This window comes from Geotrypetes seraphini, chromosome 6 (assembly GCF_902459505.1).
Source record: "Geotrypetes seraphini chromosome 6, aGeoSer1.1, whole genome shotgun sequence".
In the NCBI taxonomy this organism is placed as follows: Eukaryota; Metazoa; Chordata; class Amphibia; order Gymnophiona; family Dermophiidae; genus Geotrypetes; species Geotrypetes seraphini.
The window spans coordinates 123,489,187-123,507,673 of record NC_047089.1 but is presented as its reverse complement, the minus strand read 5'-3'; the positions used below and the strand labels follow the sequence as shown (position 1 = coordinate 123,507,673).

Here is an 18,487-nt window from a genome sequence, read left to right as displayed (position 1 = left end):
CAATGGTGGTGTGCCCCAAAGAGATTCTAGGTGTGCCATGAGAGAATTCCAGAATTTTACTTTAGTTTTAAAAATCCCCTTCATAAGTATACACTAGAATAGATGACATGTACGTCACATACACAAGTCTGTCAATGTTATGAGCGCCTGTGTGTGTAAGGATATAACTGTCATTTTTTGACGCGATTGGTTCTTGAAAACTAATAGCAAATAATTTTATTTTAATTTTTTATGCAGTAGTTATCCTAACTTGAGCATCAAAGCAATCAATGCTTAGTTACCGTTTGGATCTTCATATCTTTGTGAATTTGAATTTTCAGCTCTGACAAATGAAATTGAAAAAAAGAGAACGACTGCAGATGATGGATGATGAAATGCGTTTGCTTGTCGAATATTGAGCCACATTTTGAGTTAATTTGCACTCAAAAACAAGCACATCCATCGCATTGATTAGCAATTCTATTCTATCTTCTTTAGTCTCACGTTACAATTACCCATACATAGCTTAAAGAATTTAAAAAAAAATAGCTCTCAAATTTAATTTTTTATTAGTTTAGCAATTCTATAATTTCAATTATAATGTGCCGCAAAAAACATTTGCTCCATTTAGGCCTCCTTTTATGAAACTGCGCTAGCAGTTTCTAGCGCAGGGAGCTGGGCTGAATGGCCCACGTTGCTCCTGACGGTCATACAGTTAATATGAGCATCGGGAGCAGCGTGGGCCCTTCAGCGCAGCTCTCTGCACTAAAATCTAGCACAGTTTAATGGAAGAGGGGGTTAGTGTGCTGGAGCTAAAAGAGTTTGAGAGACACTGCCAAGTTTATTTTTAAAATTTGTTATTCCACTTATCATACTTCTAAGCAAATGGTTTATTGCCTTTTCAGTGGAAAAACATACAGGATGTGTTTCAGAAAAAGGAGGATAAATTGAGATATCTGGGTTTTATTTCCATTAAAAGCAATGTCTCAATCTGTCCTCCTTTTGCTAGAGTGATATGATTACCCTAGGACAGTGGTCTTTGCTAATTTTTACATGAGGACCATTTTGGTTCCAAAAGGATGGAGAGCTGATAAATATCTTTCTACTTGGGGCCATGATACCAATAACGTTTCTCAATATTCATTCCTACCATAACATGTGGTCTCGGTCAAACAAGCAGAACAAAGACAAACCCTATGCAAATACAGGACCACAAACTAAAAGTACTAATATACACAAATGAAGCCCTAACATGCCAGACTCTGCATGCAGTACAACACCAGAGAAATGGAAAGAAATGAATTTCTTCTGGAACATTGCAAAATATAGACTGCAGATGTAATTCTCAAAACTGCCATTTCAGTCACTAAATTGAAAATAAAATCATTTTTCCTATCTTTGTCTGGTGATTTTATTTTTCTAAACATCTTTTCCCAATCTCTGGTTGAACTTCCTTCTGTCTATGCTTTTAACTGCCTTTCCAGGACTGTCTTATCCATTTACTTTCTGCCCTACATGTTTAAATAGAAGCTCCCAAAGGAAATAAACTAATATTGCATGTTAAAACCAGTGATTTTCTATAATGTATACTGATTCTCATGTGCTCATAAACTTTTCAATCACAGGGCAACCATGCGGTAAGATGGTAAGATGTCCTTTGTCAGTGGTGTAACCAGTGTTTTAATAACAGCACAAAGGCTTCACTTAAGTTAAAAAAAAAAAAGAAGAAATTTTGAATCACTTATGATGGTGCAAAGAAACCTCAGCCTCAACACAAGCCGTGTTTCACAAATACTACCTCAGGAAGCCAAGTAAAGCATGGAAATTTGATTGAATATTCAAAATAGCTTGCTGACTCCCTAGCACCCCCATCAAACCTCTAGATCCCCACCTCACACCCATAAAACCACCCTGACCTCTCCCCTCTAACATTAATGAAGAAAGGTCAGCTGGAGGGATGCTTACTCCTTCCAGCCGGCAGGCATGCCGGCTCTGCAAAATAGCAGGCATTCCCCTTCCTGGTGCATCTTTGGATGCACTGGGGAGGGGCCTATGGCCTTGATTGACTCAGATGCCTAAGTCTGCTTTGGAAAATGATTACAGAAACGTTGGTAATATTTTGGTGGTCACTGATCATTTTATCCAGTATGGCCAAGCCTACCTTACTAAAAATCAACAAGCAGACACAGCTGCAAAAATGTTATGGGAGAAATATTTTGTATGCCGTGGATTTCCCAACAGAATTCACTCTGACCAAGGTAGAGATTTTGAAGCCAGTTAATCAGAAAAATGTGCAAAATTTGTGGCATCAATAGTCACATACTACACTGTACCACCCACAATAGGCTTTGTTAAACATATTGGGTACTTTGGACCCAAAGCAAAAACAGTGGAGTCAACATGTAAGCAGACTGGTACATGCTTACAACTGCACAAAGAATGAAGCCACAGGGTATTCCCTTATTAGCTTATATTTGGCTGAGAAGCTAGACTACCTGTGGCTGTATGTTTTGGGGTAACACCAGATGGACATTCTTCAGGAAACCATCTCAAATACATCCAGAATCTCAAACAGAAACTTGATGCTGCTTATTCAGCAGCTCAGGAAACAGCTGACAAAGTAAAGGCAATAAATCCCTCTATGATGCCCAAGTCAAAAGCCAAGAGCTACAAGGTGAAGACAGAGTACTGATCAGGGCTCTAGGCATCCCAGGCATGTACAAGCTATCAAACCGCTGGTGTAAAGACCCCTATGTGGTGATGACTCAGTTGCCAAACCTGACAGTGTACAAGCTGACACTGGAAGGTAGAAAAGGACCTGAGAACTCTACACCTACTCCCCATAGGTCAATCAATCCAATTGACATAAATTGAAAATTCTACAACATCCAGGCCAATGGCAAAATACAAAGAAAGTAAGACATCAAACATGCTCACAGAATGAACAAGAAAGCTGTGACTCAGACCACTCTAGAATTTTCAGTATGAGGATTCCACATTTTAGTTGAAATACTGTAAGGATCCACCAGCATCACAAGGACTAGATTCAATTGAGTTAGTAAGACTTTTCACAAATGGGTCACTAACTCAGATAGTAACTGAAAGAAATGCTAACAATGCGGAGAATCTTAGTGACCCCTCTCTCACACAACATACACCTGACACACCTCATGTACCTCCTATACTGTACAGAGGCCAGAAACATGCCAAATTGATCTGAATCTACCAGTGAATCTGAACCTCTACTTGAACTTAGCGGTTCCACAGTTCATAACAGTCCTTACAAGGGAATATTTGCAGACATTAATGCTCCCGTACCATTAATTGGAGTAATTGAGAAAAATACAGCTGATAGTGAAAGTATGCCTGCTGTTTCAGACGACTCATCTAGTCAGCATGCTGATGATACTATAGTGGTACGCAGGTCAGACAGGACCCATAAGCCTGTCCCAAAACTTGTTTATGATGAATTGGATTTCCCTTCTAATCAGTCTCTACAAATTTCTGCAAAGACTGTCATTGCTGATTTGTTGATAGTTCTTGAATGCATGAGTACATGTGTTCAAGTGGTTAGCCAGGACTTGCGTTACAGGTGAACATGGGAACCTATCCAATTGTGACAGGGGGAGAGTTTGAGGAGAAGGGATTCATCTGTTTACTAAATCTGTCTTAAGTGCAGAGATTCAGCAGGCAGGTCCCTGATGTCATAGCAGAGCAAATCAGGGCAGTAGAAGGCCGCGAAGCAGCGTGTTTACAGTGCTGCAGCCGCTGCTGGAATCAGGACGTTTGCAACCCCTGTAATCACTGCATTGTTACTGAAACATGTGCAGTCCCTTATACACCCCCAAAACCCTTTTTTACTGGCATATAAGTGGCTCCTGCAGCCATAAGGGCTATTGGGGTGGTAGATAAGTGGGTCTAGGAGATTCTGGAGGTGGTTTGGGGGGCGCACCATGAACTATAAGGGAACTGTAGTGAGGAGAAGACATGGCACCCTTTTTGTGAAGTTCACAGCAGTGCCCTGTAAGATACCCCACTATTTAGGTGCCATGTCTGGGTGTTCAGTCCATCACTTTGCAGACCCCTCCCACGTCCAACAGGGCTTGTTCTAGGCGTTTTTGACTTGGACGAAAAGTTGGACGAAAATGTGGTATAAAGATGGACGATTTAGCGACTTGGACAATCAGATCTGCAGGATGCATAGTTAGATGATTTTCGAAACAAAAAAAATTTTGGACTTATTTTTCGAAGACTGTTTTTTTTTTACTTTGGACGACTTGCAACTTAGACGAAAACGGACTTAGATGTCCCTTTCAATTATGCCCCTTCACACAGGTAACAAAAGATACATACATAAATACAACAAACTCTACAAATACAACAAACTCTACAAATTTCTTATACTTGCTGAGAAGAAACAATAAATCACACAATGTATTATATAATCTTGGGTTTTTGTAATTTGTTTAATATCCATAGTATCTTATCAAGTTTTAATTAAACAACTTACCGTACTAAGATACAGACAGCAGTCCAACAATGAAAGGGGTGCAATATGGTCTTTTGTATTGAGTGTTACATGTATGATTATTTCCCAGTTGGCAAGAGGTTACATGTTTAGGCTTGGTGCAAAAAGTTCCTAGCTCTCAGAGAACATGTCCTATCTTTTGAGGCTAGAGTGGCAGAGCAACTAAGCAGACAGGCAGGTTTATAGAGAAGACATAGAAGAAAAGTCTTACCTCCAGCTCTGTCTTGGAGGAGGGAGATCACCTAAAAGGAGAGCATCACCCTGGTGAAGCAGGAGTAATCTGGTAGCCAGAACCTACCCTGCCCCAGGGAGATACAATATCCTCATACACAAAGGATGTGTTTCCAAGGGTTTCTGCCCAAGAGGGAAGGTTTAGGTCAACTGAAATTGGTGATTCAATTATTAGGCATGTAGATAGCTTAGTGCCTGGTGGATATGAGTATTGTTTAGTTACGTGCATGCGTGGTGTGAAAGTTGCAGACTTTATGTTTCACCTAGATTGGGTTTTAGACAATGCTGTGGAGTAGCCAGCTGACTTGGTACATGTGGATACCAATGACATAGGAAAATGTGGGAGGGATGTTCTGGAAACCAAATTTAGGATCTTAGGTAGAAAACTGAAAATCCAGATCTTCCAGTATTGAGATGAGGGATTTAGATTTGTTATTAACTGGCCAACATTCTGAATGAATAGGATAAGTAGCATAAAATCTGTTTTACTTTTTTGGGGATCTTACCAGGTACTTTTGAGCTGGATTGGCTACTGTTGGAAACAGGATACTGGTCTTGATGGAGCTTCAGTGTGCCCCAGTATGGCAAATCTTATGTTCTTATGAGCCTGTTCCAAAAGGATGGACTTTACCTTAACCAGGAAGGAACCAGGCTGATGGCGCTAAAATTTAAAAAGGAGATAGAATAGCTTTTAAACTAGAATGAGGGGAGGGGAAAGCTGACAGACACTTAAGAGCACATGGTTTGGAGTGAGGAATCTTTAAAGGATGCTTTCAAAACAAGACATTTAAGGAATCTCAACAAGTTCCAACAAAGGTGAAAAAAGCAGGAGTATTTAAAGGGAGAGCAGAGTAATGAAAGTAAATTATTCCTGTCAACTTCTAAGCAACTTGTAGATGCAAAGAGAAACCACAATTTGAAGTATTTGTATACAAGTTCTAGAAGCCTAAAAAATAAGATGGGGAAGTTAAAATATACTGTATAGCACTAAATGAAAAGGTAGACATGAGGAGAGACTGGAAGCCCTGAATATGTATACCCTAGAGGAAAGGAGAGACAGGGGAGATATGATTCAGACGTTCAAATACTTAAAGGGTATTAACGTAGAACAAAATCTTTTCCAGAGAAAGGAAAATGGTAAAACCAGAGGACATAATTTGAGGTTGAGGGGTGGTAGATTCAGGGGCAATGTTAGGAAATTCTACTTTACGGAGAGGGTGGTGGATGCCTGGAATGCGCTCCCGGGAGAGGTGGTGGAGAGTAAAACTGTGACTGAGTTCAAAGAAGCGTGGGATGAACACAGAAGATTTAGAATCAGAAAATAATATTAAAGATTGAACTAGGCCAGTTACTGGGCAGACTTGTACGGTCTGTGTCTGTGTATGGCCGTTTGGAGGAGGATGGGCAGGGGAGGGCTTCAATGGCTGGGAGGGTGTAGATGGGCTGGAGTAAGTCTTAACAGAGATTTCGGCAGTTGGAACCCAAGCACAGTACCGGGTAAAGCTTTGGATTCTCACCCAGAAATAGCTAAGAAGAAAAAAAAAAAAAAAAAAAAAAAAATTTTTAAATTGAATCAGGTTGGGCAGACTGGATGGACCATTCGGGTCTTTATCTGCCGTCATCTACTATGTTACTATGTATATGTTACATATAAGTAATCTCAGAGACCTGATTGAAGGAGAACAGCCAATGGAGCACTCTGTTACCAGGGTACAACCTTATATTGGAATGATAGGGTCAAACTAGAGGGGGGTTGCTCTATATGAATCAAATAAAATAAAAATTCTGCAGGAAACAGATAGCAATGTAGAAATCTTTATGGATAGAAATTCCATGTGCATATTAGTAGGGCACTTGGCTAGAACAATCAGACAGGAAAGGTAGCAAATTTGGCAACATTATAATAATGGATAATTTGTTTGATAGAACTATTTTTGGTCTCTTTAGATGCCAGCTCCTTATGAAGGAGCTGAAATGTTCTCAGCCCAGCCAACCAATTTCCTAAATTCTGAGAGTTATTTTGCCACTGTTTTTATTTTGTTTCAGATCATTGATTGAACCATATCCATGTCATTTTCTTCTTGGTTGGGCTCAGAACTTTTCAGCACCCCTCATAAGTTCTACTTTGATTATCCTTTCTATTAGATTCTATATTTGATCTAAAAATGGAGGCCTGTCAGCAACTGCCTACAGAACAAATCATGTCTCATTTAAAACCTCTCTATATTCATTCAAATATAATATTTATATAGAGGTAGAACAAAGAGCAGACCAAATGAGTATATGGAGCAAAAAGAATTTAATTTAACATGTGCATGACATGCAGGAAGTGGTTGAAGGAATATTGCAGCAGGACTACTGCTGTTGAATTTTTATATCAGTGAGAAGTGTATTCTTTGTGTTTAAATATTCTGGATTGTTTGGTAAACTGTTACATTAGAAAAAAAAAGCTTGCTGTTTTCCTCTAGTTTTGCCTCAGGCAAAATGTGGCCACATGAGGTACATGTTACATTCAATTTCTTTTTGTTCCATATTCTCGTTTGGTCTGCTCTTTGTTTTACCACTGAATCATCACATATTATCTGCCTTTCTTATGTCCCTCTAATATTTATATAGATTCATATATAATATAGTACTTTATACTGTAATGTCCATAAAGGGGTTTCATACTAGACGTATGCAAGGGGGTGGGGACAAGAGAAAACCCTTGGGAATCCATGAGGATGGGGACAGAAAAAAAAACTATTATTGCAAGGACCGGAAGGGATGGATTTAAAGTGAATGGGAATGGCAGGGAGGGAGTTGGACCTGAAGGGAAAAAATAGAGGGGAAAAGGAGGGGGGGGGGAATTGGACTTTTAGATAGAGAGAGTGAGTGAGAGAGCTGGACCTGAAGGTAGAGGGATGGAGGAAAAAAGAGTCCTGGGGGTGGGAGAAAGGAAAACATTACAAGACTTATTAAAAGCAGGTTCTCGCGGGTTTGCTGATTAGGTAGAGAAGAGAGGGGCTCTGATTTACTACAAAGGTTAACTGCATTATCTTTGGGACAGTGCTGTGAACAAGGCTGCCCTGTGAACTTCTAAAAGCTAAGTTACATGCCTATTTGTTTACTCCTACTTCATGCTCTTGATGTAACTTTGCTGCATTCCTTCAGCCTCTCTTGTTGTAAACTGTCTTGAACTGAAAGGTATGATGTGATATAAATAAAGCTATTATTATTATTATTAATACACTCAAATCCATTAGTTTGTTCTATCTTTTGTACTGCATGCAGAGCAGGGTGAATTTAAAAGAAAAGTAGAATTGCTCATTCTTAATCCTGGAGATTTGTTGAAAGTTTGCTGAAACCTTATAAGTGTTAGAATGACGTTTAAATTAGTGAAATGTCATTTCCTTTGTAAACCTTTGTCATACTAAGGTCATAATTGACCAAGGGGGCATTGTTATGAGAAAAAGAATGTCAATGTCTTCTAAGGAATGGAATTTTTGAAAAATCTAACTGGCATCAGTTCTTTTTTCTTTTAAAGAATGGCACATTAGAATGTAACTTGAAGGAATTGCTCAAGAGGGCAACAATGTTAATCCTTCTGAGAAAAGAGATGGCATTTACATGAGCTCTAAAACAAAGATCTCTAATGCTTTTTTTTACAGTAAAAAAAAAAAAAATAATAAAATAAAAAATTGTGAGTAACATCAATGCAAACATTCTTAGTTTAAAATTTATATTTTTAGTGAAAATATATAATCAATGATTACAAAAGATATAAACTAACAATGGAAAACTGCCTTTAATCTGTAAATCAAAATAATTTTATTAAGTATATCAATTTTAAAATAGTTTTCTTCTTAAATGACTAATGTTAAGTTACATAATCCAAAAAGGTGATTAGATTTATCACTATTAAACTTGTCTAATATACAGTACGCTGTGTATGTTACCCATTTTACACAGAACATCAAAGTAAGAATTTGAACACCTAGGTCAAAATGTTCAGTCACCTTCATATTTTACAAAAGGATATACTGAACACATAGAGGGGCATTTTCATTGTGACATCTATGTCAGAATATGGACGTTATGAGAAAGACATCCAGAAATCTAGTAGAGAACATGTTTATTTTCAAAACTGCAAGACGTCTATCTTTTTTTTTCAAAATGACTTACAAGTATCTGGATGCTTTGGCAATTCTCAAATATAAAGATGTCCACATGAAAAACACACTTTGCGCCCAAGTAAACAATATTACAGTAGTCCAATATAGATAGTACCAATGCCTACACCATGATCTGAATGTGCATCCTATGATAAAAGCCACAATAGATAAGACTTACGGTATGGGAAAAGTTACCTCATGCTTTCTGGAAAAATATTTCTATATAATATGTTACTACCAAGATGACTGTATCTCAATTAGGCACAACCCTTATTTATTAGACATAAAAACCTTGCTCTTCTTAATAAGCATTTATGAAAATATCTTTGGGGTACTAAGAAGTGCACATATCGCTTCATGTATTGTCTTTAGCATGTGATAAATGGAAAAGGGAGCTGTTGGGACCTGTCCCGCTAAATCTAGCATGTAGCACGTGCCACATTAGAGATTGGCTCAGATATACTGAGGACTTTACACCTACCCTTTTTGAATATCAGATGTTATTGCCCATGACGGGGGCCTGCTGATTACATGCTCCTGTGCGTAGGTTTCCTGATGCATACAAAGATCAGGAGCTAGTATATGAAGTGGGCTTGGAGAAAGTTTCAGCAATATTTACAGGGGACAGTTGATTGCTCCTCTTTTCTTCCAACTGCAGGAAGATTGGACTTTAAACCTGGTTTGGAGTCCTCTCATTTTCTTTGATGGAAATTGGGGAGGTTTAGTGCATATTGATGATGTTTTAGACTCCCATTCATGTGTGCTTTCATTTTCTGCTTTCAAGCATCCCTTAATTTGCGAGCTGGGGATCTTTATACATATTTGCAATTGGCACATTATGTTGCCAGTTTGCCATTTGCCTCCTTGTCATTTGAAGACACACAGAATATGGACAAATGCTTGCAAATTAGGGAGCAACATAAACTTAAGTTAAAAGCCTATATAAGTATTATGGGGACTGATGCTGGAGATCTCTTTTTCTTCATTGGCCTTTGATTGGGGTTCAGAGCTTGGTTGTCCTTTAAAAAAAACATAAGAATGATTCCGGAACCTGGAGGCTGAGTGAATGGCTGGCTAAAGACTGAGCTCCCTCATCTGAGCATCTGATACAAGAATTCAATATACAATAATTATAGTTTTTGCCTTGTTTGTGGGAAATATCTTTAAAGATGACATCTACTAAACAGAAGATACAGGAAATTTCAACAAAGTCTGTAGGAAAAAACAAAAGATTAAAAGAGAATCCACAAACATCAAGTGGAGGTTAATTATCTATAGATGCATTGGATGTTACAGATGTCATGGACAAATTGGAAAACATAAATTTGACTGAGGGAGATGAGAAGGGAAATGAATCAGATGAACAGCAAACTGGATATAATTACCAACAGAATTGATAATATGGAAATTAGAGTAGGAAAAATAGAACAAATGCTACAAGAAAATAAAAAAGATCATGAAATGTTAAAAATAATGCAGAAGAGAATGATAGATCTTGAAAATCGTTCTAGAAAACAGAATTTGAGAATTATAGGATTAAAAGAAGGAAGTGAAGGAAAAAAATATGATTTCATTTTTAGAGAAAATGATTCCAAAGGTTCTTTAACTCAGGATAAAAACACCAATAGAAATAGAAAGAGCACATTGAATTGGAGCAAAAAAATCCCAAAATTCAGGTAAGCCAAGAACAGTAATATTCAAACTATTGAGATTCCAACATGTTTTGGATATTTTTAAAGCGGCTAGAGAAATTGTTTTTTGCTCTGGATTTGGCTAAGGAAACTGTTCACATAAGGCAAAAGTTTTTACAGCTAAGAGAACCATTAAAAGAAATAGGAGCAAAATATGGAATTTTCTACCCAGCACAAATGAAAATCACCTATAAAGATAAGTATTATTCCTTTGATGACCCAGAAAAACTTAAGGAGTTCCTATCTTCTCAAGAGACACCCATGAATTAAGCATTAAAATACTGGTAAGAGGAAAAATTTAGCTTGAAAAATAATAAAAATTCAGAACTTTTGAAATAAATGATTATATATTTTAAGTTTTATTTTTAGCATTAAGATGGCTGCTACAACAGACTTTTAACTGAATTGTTGGAATTAGAAGCACTGTAAAACAGGAAAAGATTCTAAGTTTTAACAAAATACATGCTGCTGTAATTTAATGTATGCAGAATTTCTCTGACGTTTAGGAGTTCTAAATGTGGATCTATGAGGTCATCGAATTCTGATCCCTCTTAAAGAAAAGAAATATATAAAACATGAAGAGGTTTTAAGAGAAATCAAATAAAAGGTCCAAAGTGGAAACAGAACAAAGAGGGTAGTTGCAGCGATGATCGAGTGTGGAACTGAATTCAATTGTATTTGGAAGGAGTGCGGGAGAACATTGGAGAGAGCCCTGGTGTTGATACTCACATCGGATTGTACTAGATGGTTCCTATGATGGCCTGCGGAGTGTTTGAGGGGGAGCTCATTGGTCTGTTCCCAGCGCATGGTTTCGGATCACTGATTGAAGACTTCCGGTTCCGGGTTGGGATGGAAGAATTGACGCAGGGCTCTGGCTTCCTCTGGTTGTGCGCTCAGATAGCCTTTGCTGCAGGCTGTGACATTTCCCTCCTCTGACAGCTGTTCCTGCTGTGACTCCTCCTATCGCATCGGCACCGGCGGGGAGGGCTCTGGTGGCATCAACCTCCTGTGACTCTTTCCGTATTCACTTACCTACCCTTTGAGATAGTCGCTATTCAATGTATATGCACCTAATTCGAACCAGATTGAATTTTTTAAATCTCTACAACAATTGATGTTACCACTGGCTGCTTCTAAATTAGTTGTGGCAGGGGATTTTAATGCTGTTATGGATCCTTTACTGGACAAAAAAACCTAGCAGAATTATGAAATCATTAGGATTAGATAATTTGGTACAAAATTGTGATTTGAAAGATATATGGCGAATATTTCATTTTAATGATCGGGAATTTTCATTTTGCTCCCATGTTCACAAATCATTTTCAAGAACAGATTATATATTTGTTTCAAATGCAGTAATTCAACAAGTAACACAAGCCTCCATTGATCCAATTATTTTATCTGATCATGGTGGGGTGTGGATTAAACTTAAAATAATTGACCAAGATGATAATAGACCTGCATGGAGACTTGATAATACATTGCTAGCGGAACCAAGTTTTATAAAGGAAATACAGTTGAAAATAAATGATTATTTTCAAATTAATAATGTTGAGGATATCTCTATTGAAATGCTGTGGGATGCTTTTAAGGCAACCATGAGGGGTCAAATTATTTCTTTTTCGGCATACATTAAAAAACAAATTAAAAAACAATTTTATAGTTTGGAACAAGATATAAAGATATTAGAATCAAAATTGATTGGCAAATGGGAATACTCTACATTACACTATCTCTTGAAAGCTAAAGGGAAATACAGGCATTGTATTATGCAAATTCAAATAAGGCAGGAAGATTACTAGCAAATTATTTAAAAGCAAAAAAACGAAAAACAAAAGTAGTGGCGATAAAAGATGAAAAAGGAAATGCTTTTACACAAATTGGTCCTATTTTAAATCATTTTTTACATTTTTATGAAGATCTGTATGTATTCTTCTGAGCCTTATTTAGATAAATAAAAGGATGGATTGGAATTTTTAAAATTAATAAAGGGGCCGAAAGTTCTTGAGCATATAAAAGAAAGCTTAGAAAAGCCAATATCAATAAAAGAATTGCAAGCAGCATTGAAGTCCCTTAGAGTTGGATCTGCTCCAGGTGGAGATGGTTTTACAGTAGAGTTCTACAAATCATTCCAAATTGACCTATTACCATATTTGTTACATTTATATCAGACTCAACTATCTAAAGGTTGTATTACGGGTACCATGGCAGAATCATTAACTATAGTCTTGCCTAAGCCAAATAAAGATCCCACACTGGTTTCAAATTACAGGCCTATTTCTTTAATTAATATAGATGGAAAACTTTTAGCTAAAACATTGGCTATACATTTGGCTAAAGCTCTCCCTTTTATTATTGGAATGCACCAAACAGGATTTGTTGCTCAAAGGCATTCTTCTAACAACACTAGGCTTGCCTTGCATATGTTGAATTTGTCAAAAACCTTAAATGATCTGTCTTTTTCTGTATCCCTGGATGCAGAAAAGGCCTTTGATTGTGTTGAATGGACCTTCCTGTTTCAAGCGTTGGAATGGTTTGGTATTGGTTCAGGATTTATACAAATGGTTCAAACATTGTATAGCTCCCCTGTTGCTAAATTGTATATTAATAATAATTTTTCAGAAGGTTTTAGGTTGCAGAGGGGGGTTAGGTAAACAAGGCTGTCCCTTATCTATTGTATTGGAACCCTTGTTACTAGCCATTCAGCAAGCAAAGGAGATTCAGGGTATTCCTCGTAGAGATCGGGAATATGCTTATGCGGATGATATATTGCTCTATTTGAGAAATCCTGAGACAACCATTCCTTGCGTACTTGAAATGATTGAGAAATTTGGAAAATTTTCAGGTTATAAGATAAATTGGAGTAAATCAAAAATTCTTCCACTTAATGTCCACTGTACAAAAGGTTTGTTTGATTCATTTCCCTTTCTTTGGAGGGAGGAAGGAATAAAGTATTTAGGCATTTGGATTAAAAATACGATGGAAGAAACAATGAAAATAAATGAACAATCGTTATTACAGAAGGTTACAGAAATGTGTGAGCAATGGAATCCTTTACATCTTTCGTGGTGGGGGAGAGTCAAAACTATTAAGATGATGATTTTGCCTGTGGTTTGTTATCAGATGGGTATGTTGCCGGTTTATTTTCAAGGGACCTTAAATAGCATTCTTATAAAATTTATTTGGCTGGGTAAAACTCCTAGAGTGGCTTTGGTATCTTTACAAAGGCCAATTTCAGAGGGAGGGGTAAATTTTCCCAATTTTTATAGGTATCATCAAGCCTATATTTTGCACCAGGGTATGTATTGGGTTTTCCCAGAGCTCATGGAAAAACTCCCAGATTGATTGTGGTTAGAATGGTAACTGATGTCTCCATTAAGCCTTTGCCATGTGCTCAGTATCAAAATGCTTAGTTACAGTAAAGATAACAGAATATTAGCTGATACATGGAAAACATTGCACTACGTAAGTAATTTAACAACTATTCCAATTTAAAAATCTACAAATCAATCTATATGGCTAAACTCCAAGATTCAAATTGGCGGAGAAAAGATCGTCTGAAAGCATTGGATGATAGCAGGAATACGTTTATTGGATGATGTTATTTCTAATGGTAAACTGCTTGAGTTTTCACAGTTGCAATATAAATATGGCCTTAATAAATCAGAAAGTTTTAGATGGTTGCAATTGAAGCAGGCCATTCAGGCTGGGTTCCCTGAATGGAAAAATCTTAGTGATCACTATAGTATGGAATTCTTATGCTTTCAAGCGGACTTCCTGGGTCACCAGTCTGCTCAGGGGTATAAATTATTAACTGGACTTATTAAAAAGAAATTAAACACTGGTCTGAGAGGCATTTGGAGCATTGAGATCAAGTATCAAATTTCTGCGTCTCAATGGACACAAATTTGGACTTGGAGGATGAGATGTACAATGTCAGCATCTATGAGACAAACATGGTTTTTTATGTTACATAGAGTATTATGGACCTCTGTTCGGTTACAAAAATTGGATAGCTCTAAGTCTAATAAATGTTGGCATTGTCATCTTGAAGCAGGGACTTTAGATCATTTGTTATTCTACTGTCCTTTTGTTATGACTTTTTGGAAATCAATTTGGGACCAAATTGATTGTTTATTAGATAATCCAGTGGCATTGTCATATGATACTGTGCTGTTTGGTATGGCAATGAGAGCAAAAAGTCAGATTTCTTCAAATAATAACAAATTATTACTTATAATGACTGGGGCTGCCATTCAACAAATTACTTATAACTGGAAGAACTGGAATAGATTAAATTATAATTTTTGGTGAAATTCCCTATGTCACATGTATAAAATGGAAAGATTTATTGCAATACAGCGAGGATGTTTTAGGAATTTTCAAGATGTGTGGGAGCCATTAACAAATTATTGTACTGATTAGATGACATTTTTTCCCTTAAATTACAGGTTCAATTATGAGGGGGATAATTTTATTATTTTATTATTATATATTGTACAATATGTGTGATTATATAATATGAAGGGGTGGGAAGGGTGGGTAATAATAGCAATTTATTATATTGATGTTTATTAAGTGATATATTTATGATTAATTTGTTTTTACATATTGATACACTTATTGTACGTTTGAAAAATGAATAAAGATTTTTTTAAAAAACAAAAAAAAAACATAAGAACATAATAAATGAAGGCCGATAAAGTCCTGAATGGTCCATCTAGTCTGCCCAACCTCTCTTTGAATTACTGATTTAATTTAAATTTTCCTTAGCTATTTCTGGGCCAGAATCCAAAGCTCTGGCCAGTACTGTGCTTATGTCCCATCTACATTACATTACATAATTACATTAGTGATTTTTATTCTGCTTGTACCTTGCGGTTCAAAGCGGATTACATAAGAAGAGAACTGGACATTTCCAGGAGGGTATATTACATTGGAGAGTACAGATTGAGGGTATAGACTTAATAACATTGGAAGATAACCAGGTTACATTACATAGCAAGTATTCTGTTTCCTTACATTGGTAGATAGTCGATTTCGGTAGGATAATTTAGGTTTCAGGTAGCTTTCTTGGCATTTCGTTTTTTGTGTTGTTTTTTTTGTTTTGTTTTTTTATTAATTGGTCGATTGAGGGTATGGTGCCAGGGAGTGAGCAGAGCATGGTCGGAGTAAGAGGGGAAGAGGAGAGGGAGATTAGGTAGATTGTATATACTTTTTGAATAGAAGTGTTTTGATTTCTTTACGGAATGCTTTGAGGTCAGATGTTGTGGTTAACAATCTGGTGATGGAGGGTTCGAGTTTTGCTGCATGCGTTGCTAGGAGGTTATCATATAGCTTTTTGCGATGAGTGCCTTTGAGTGGTGGGTATGAGAATGGTGTCAGTGTTCTTCTTGTTCTGGGTGGAAGGTTATGATTTAGGCGATTGTTTAGATAGGCAGGTGCAGTACCGTTAATTACTTTGAAGAGTAGACAGTATAGTTTGAATTGAATTCTGTCTCGAATCGGTAGCCAATGTGAGTCTAGGTAGGCATTGGTGATGTGGTCAAATTTTCCGAGGGAGTAGATTAGTTTGAGAACTGTGTTCTGAACAGTCTGTAGTTTTTTGATCATGTTTGTGGGGCATGGTAGATATAGGATATTGCAGTAGTCCACAAGACCTAGTACCAGGGATTGTACCATGATCCTATAGTGTTCTTTGTCAAAGAATTTCCTTATTTTTCTTAAGTTGCGCATTGTGAAGAATGCTTTTTGGGTAGTTTTGTTGATTTGAGTCTGCATAGTGCAGCATCTGTCTATCAGCACTCCCAGGATTTTGAGTGAGGTCTGAATTGGGTATTTGGTTGCTTTAATTTCCAGGTCTGTTATGGATGGGTTTTTGTCTGTTTCAAGCATTAGGAATTTGGTTTTGTCCGAGTTTAGTTTCAGTTTGTGGTTTGTCATCCATTTTTCTACTTCTTCCAGTATTATTTCCAGGTGTCCTGTTGAAGTGTGGTCTTGGGTTTCGAAGGGGAGGAGAATAGTTATGTCGCCTGCGTAGCTGAATGATGTTACATTTAGGTTGTCTAAAGTGGTACCAAGGGAGGAGATGAAGAGATTGAATAGAATGGGCGATAGTGGGGAACCCTGCGGGACTCCGCATGGGTTTGACCATGGGTTAGATTTCGTATCATTTGTACTAAAGTCTCTGTCAAAGCTCACTCCAGCCCATCTAAATCATCCCAGCCATCAAAGCCCTCCTCAACCTATTATTTTCTGATTTGAGATCCTCTGTGTCCATCCCACGCTTTTTATAAACTCTGTCATCTTATATATACATTTTATGTAATTAGATAGATAGATAGATATATACATGGAGGGGCACAATCGAAAGGGACGTCTAAGTCCATTTACTTCCATCTCGCAAGTCGTCCAAAATTAAAAGGAGTCTAAGACACATTTTCGAAAGATACGTCCAACTTTTTTTGACTTTTGAAAATCGTCTAATTATACGTCCTGCCGATCTGATCATCCAAGCCGCTAAATCGTCCATCTTTATACCACATTTCCGTCCGACTTTCCGTCCAAGTCCAAAACGCCTAGAACGCCTGTTGGACATGGGAGGGGTCTGCAAAGAGATGGACTGCACACCCAGACATGCCACCTAAATAGTGGGGTATCTTACAGGGCATTGCTGTGAACTTCACAAAAAGGGTGCCATGGCTTCTCCTCACTACAGCTCCCTTATAGGTGACGGTGAGCCCCTCAAACCACCTTCAGAATCCCCTAGACCCACTTATCTACCACCCCAATAGCCCTTATGACTGCAGGAGCCACTTATATGCCAGTAAAAAAGGATTTTGGGGGTGTATAGGGGAGTGCATATGTTTACGTATCAATGCAGTGATTACAGGGGCTTATGGGCATGGGTCCTCCTCTCCATGGGTCCCTAACCCACTCCCAAGATGACTTAAGCTGCCTCTGGGCTGGACGACTAGGCTTTCCTATGCCAGGCAGCCAGGTGATGATGGTCTGGAGGCTGAAATTTAAAGTTGTGAATAAAAGTTTTATGGGGGTAGGGGGGATTGGTGATCACTGGGGTAGTGTGTGGGGGGTCTGTGTTATGTGTTTGCAGTGCTTATCTGGTGAGTTTAGGTGGGTTTTTGTGACTTAGGCCATGTTTTAAATGGTCTAACCTCACAAAAAATGTAATGAATAATATAAGAACTCCCAAAGAGAAAACAGTCAAAGTTGCAATAGTGGTATAGTGATCACAAAGACCAACAGTTTGTGAATTTATAAAAATGGGATATCAGAATGACCCTCTGAGTCCATTAACTCCTTAGGTCAGGTACTTCCTCATACATCCCTTTTTTTAAAAAAAAGTTTATAAATAATTTTTATAAATAGTTTTTAAATAAATTTTATAAATAGTAGTTGAAATATAGGTGAATAACTTAGCTTTTAGGTATGAAGCAGTCTCATAGTGTATTGATATCTCCAGCATTGACACTTGGAGAGATACGTTAGTTGAACGCTGAAGCATCTCTCCAAGCGTCAATGCTGGAGATATCAATACACTATGAGACTGCTTCATACCTAAAAGCTAAGTTATTCAACCTATATTTAAACTACTATTTATAAAATTTATTTAAAAACTATTTATAAAAATTATTTATAAACTTTTTCAAAAAAAAGGGATGTATGAGGAAGTACCTGACCTAAGGAGTTAATGGACTCCGGGGATCATTCTGATATCCCATTTATATAAATTCACAAACTGTTGGTCTTTGTGATCACTACACCACTATTGCAACTTTAAATGGTCTAAGTCACAACATTCAAATTCCGTCTAGGCTCTGTTGTAAAACTTTTGGTTATACATGCTGTACGACTAAGTCTAAGCCAGCCCACGTCCCGCCCAA

The 18,487-nt window shown here is 37.4% G+C and overlaps 1 protein-coding gene across 2 annotated transcripts in view; it reads right to left on the bottom strand.

Annotated features, from left to right (window-relative positions):
• The window catches only part of FGF14 (fibroblast growth factor 14), a 449,431-nt gene that overhangs the window by 357,541 nt on the left and 73,403 nt on the right, over window positions 1-18,487 (bottom strand). The window contains exon 2 of one of the 2 annotated variants that reach the window (XM_033949591.1): window positions 17,558-17,566. The exons of the other annotated variant lie outside the window; for it this stretch is intronic. Within the exon in view, the coding sequence (XP_033805482.1) occupies window positions 17,558-17,566 (9 nt within the window). The remainder of the gene's footprint in view (window positions 1-17,557; window positions 17,567-18,487) is intronic. 2 annotated transcript variants of the gene reach the window in all.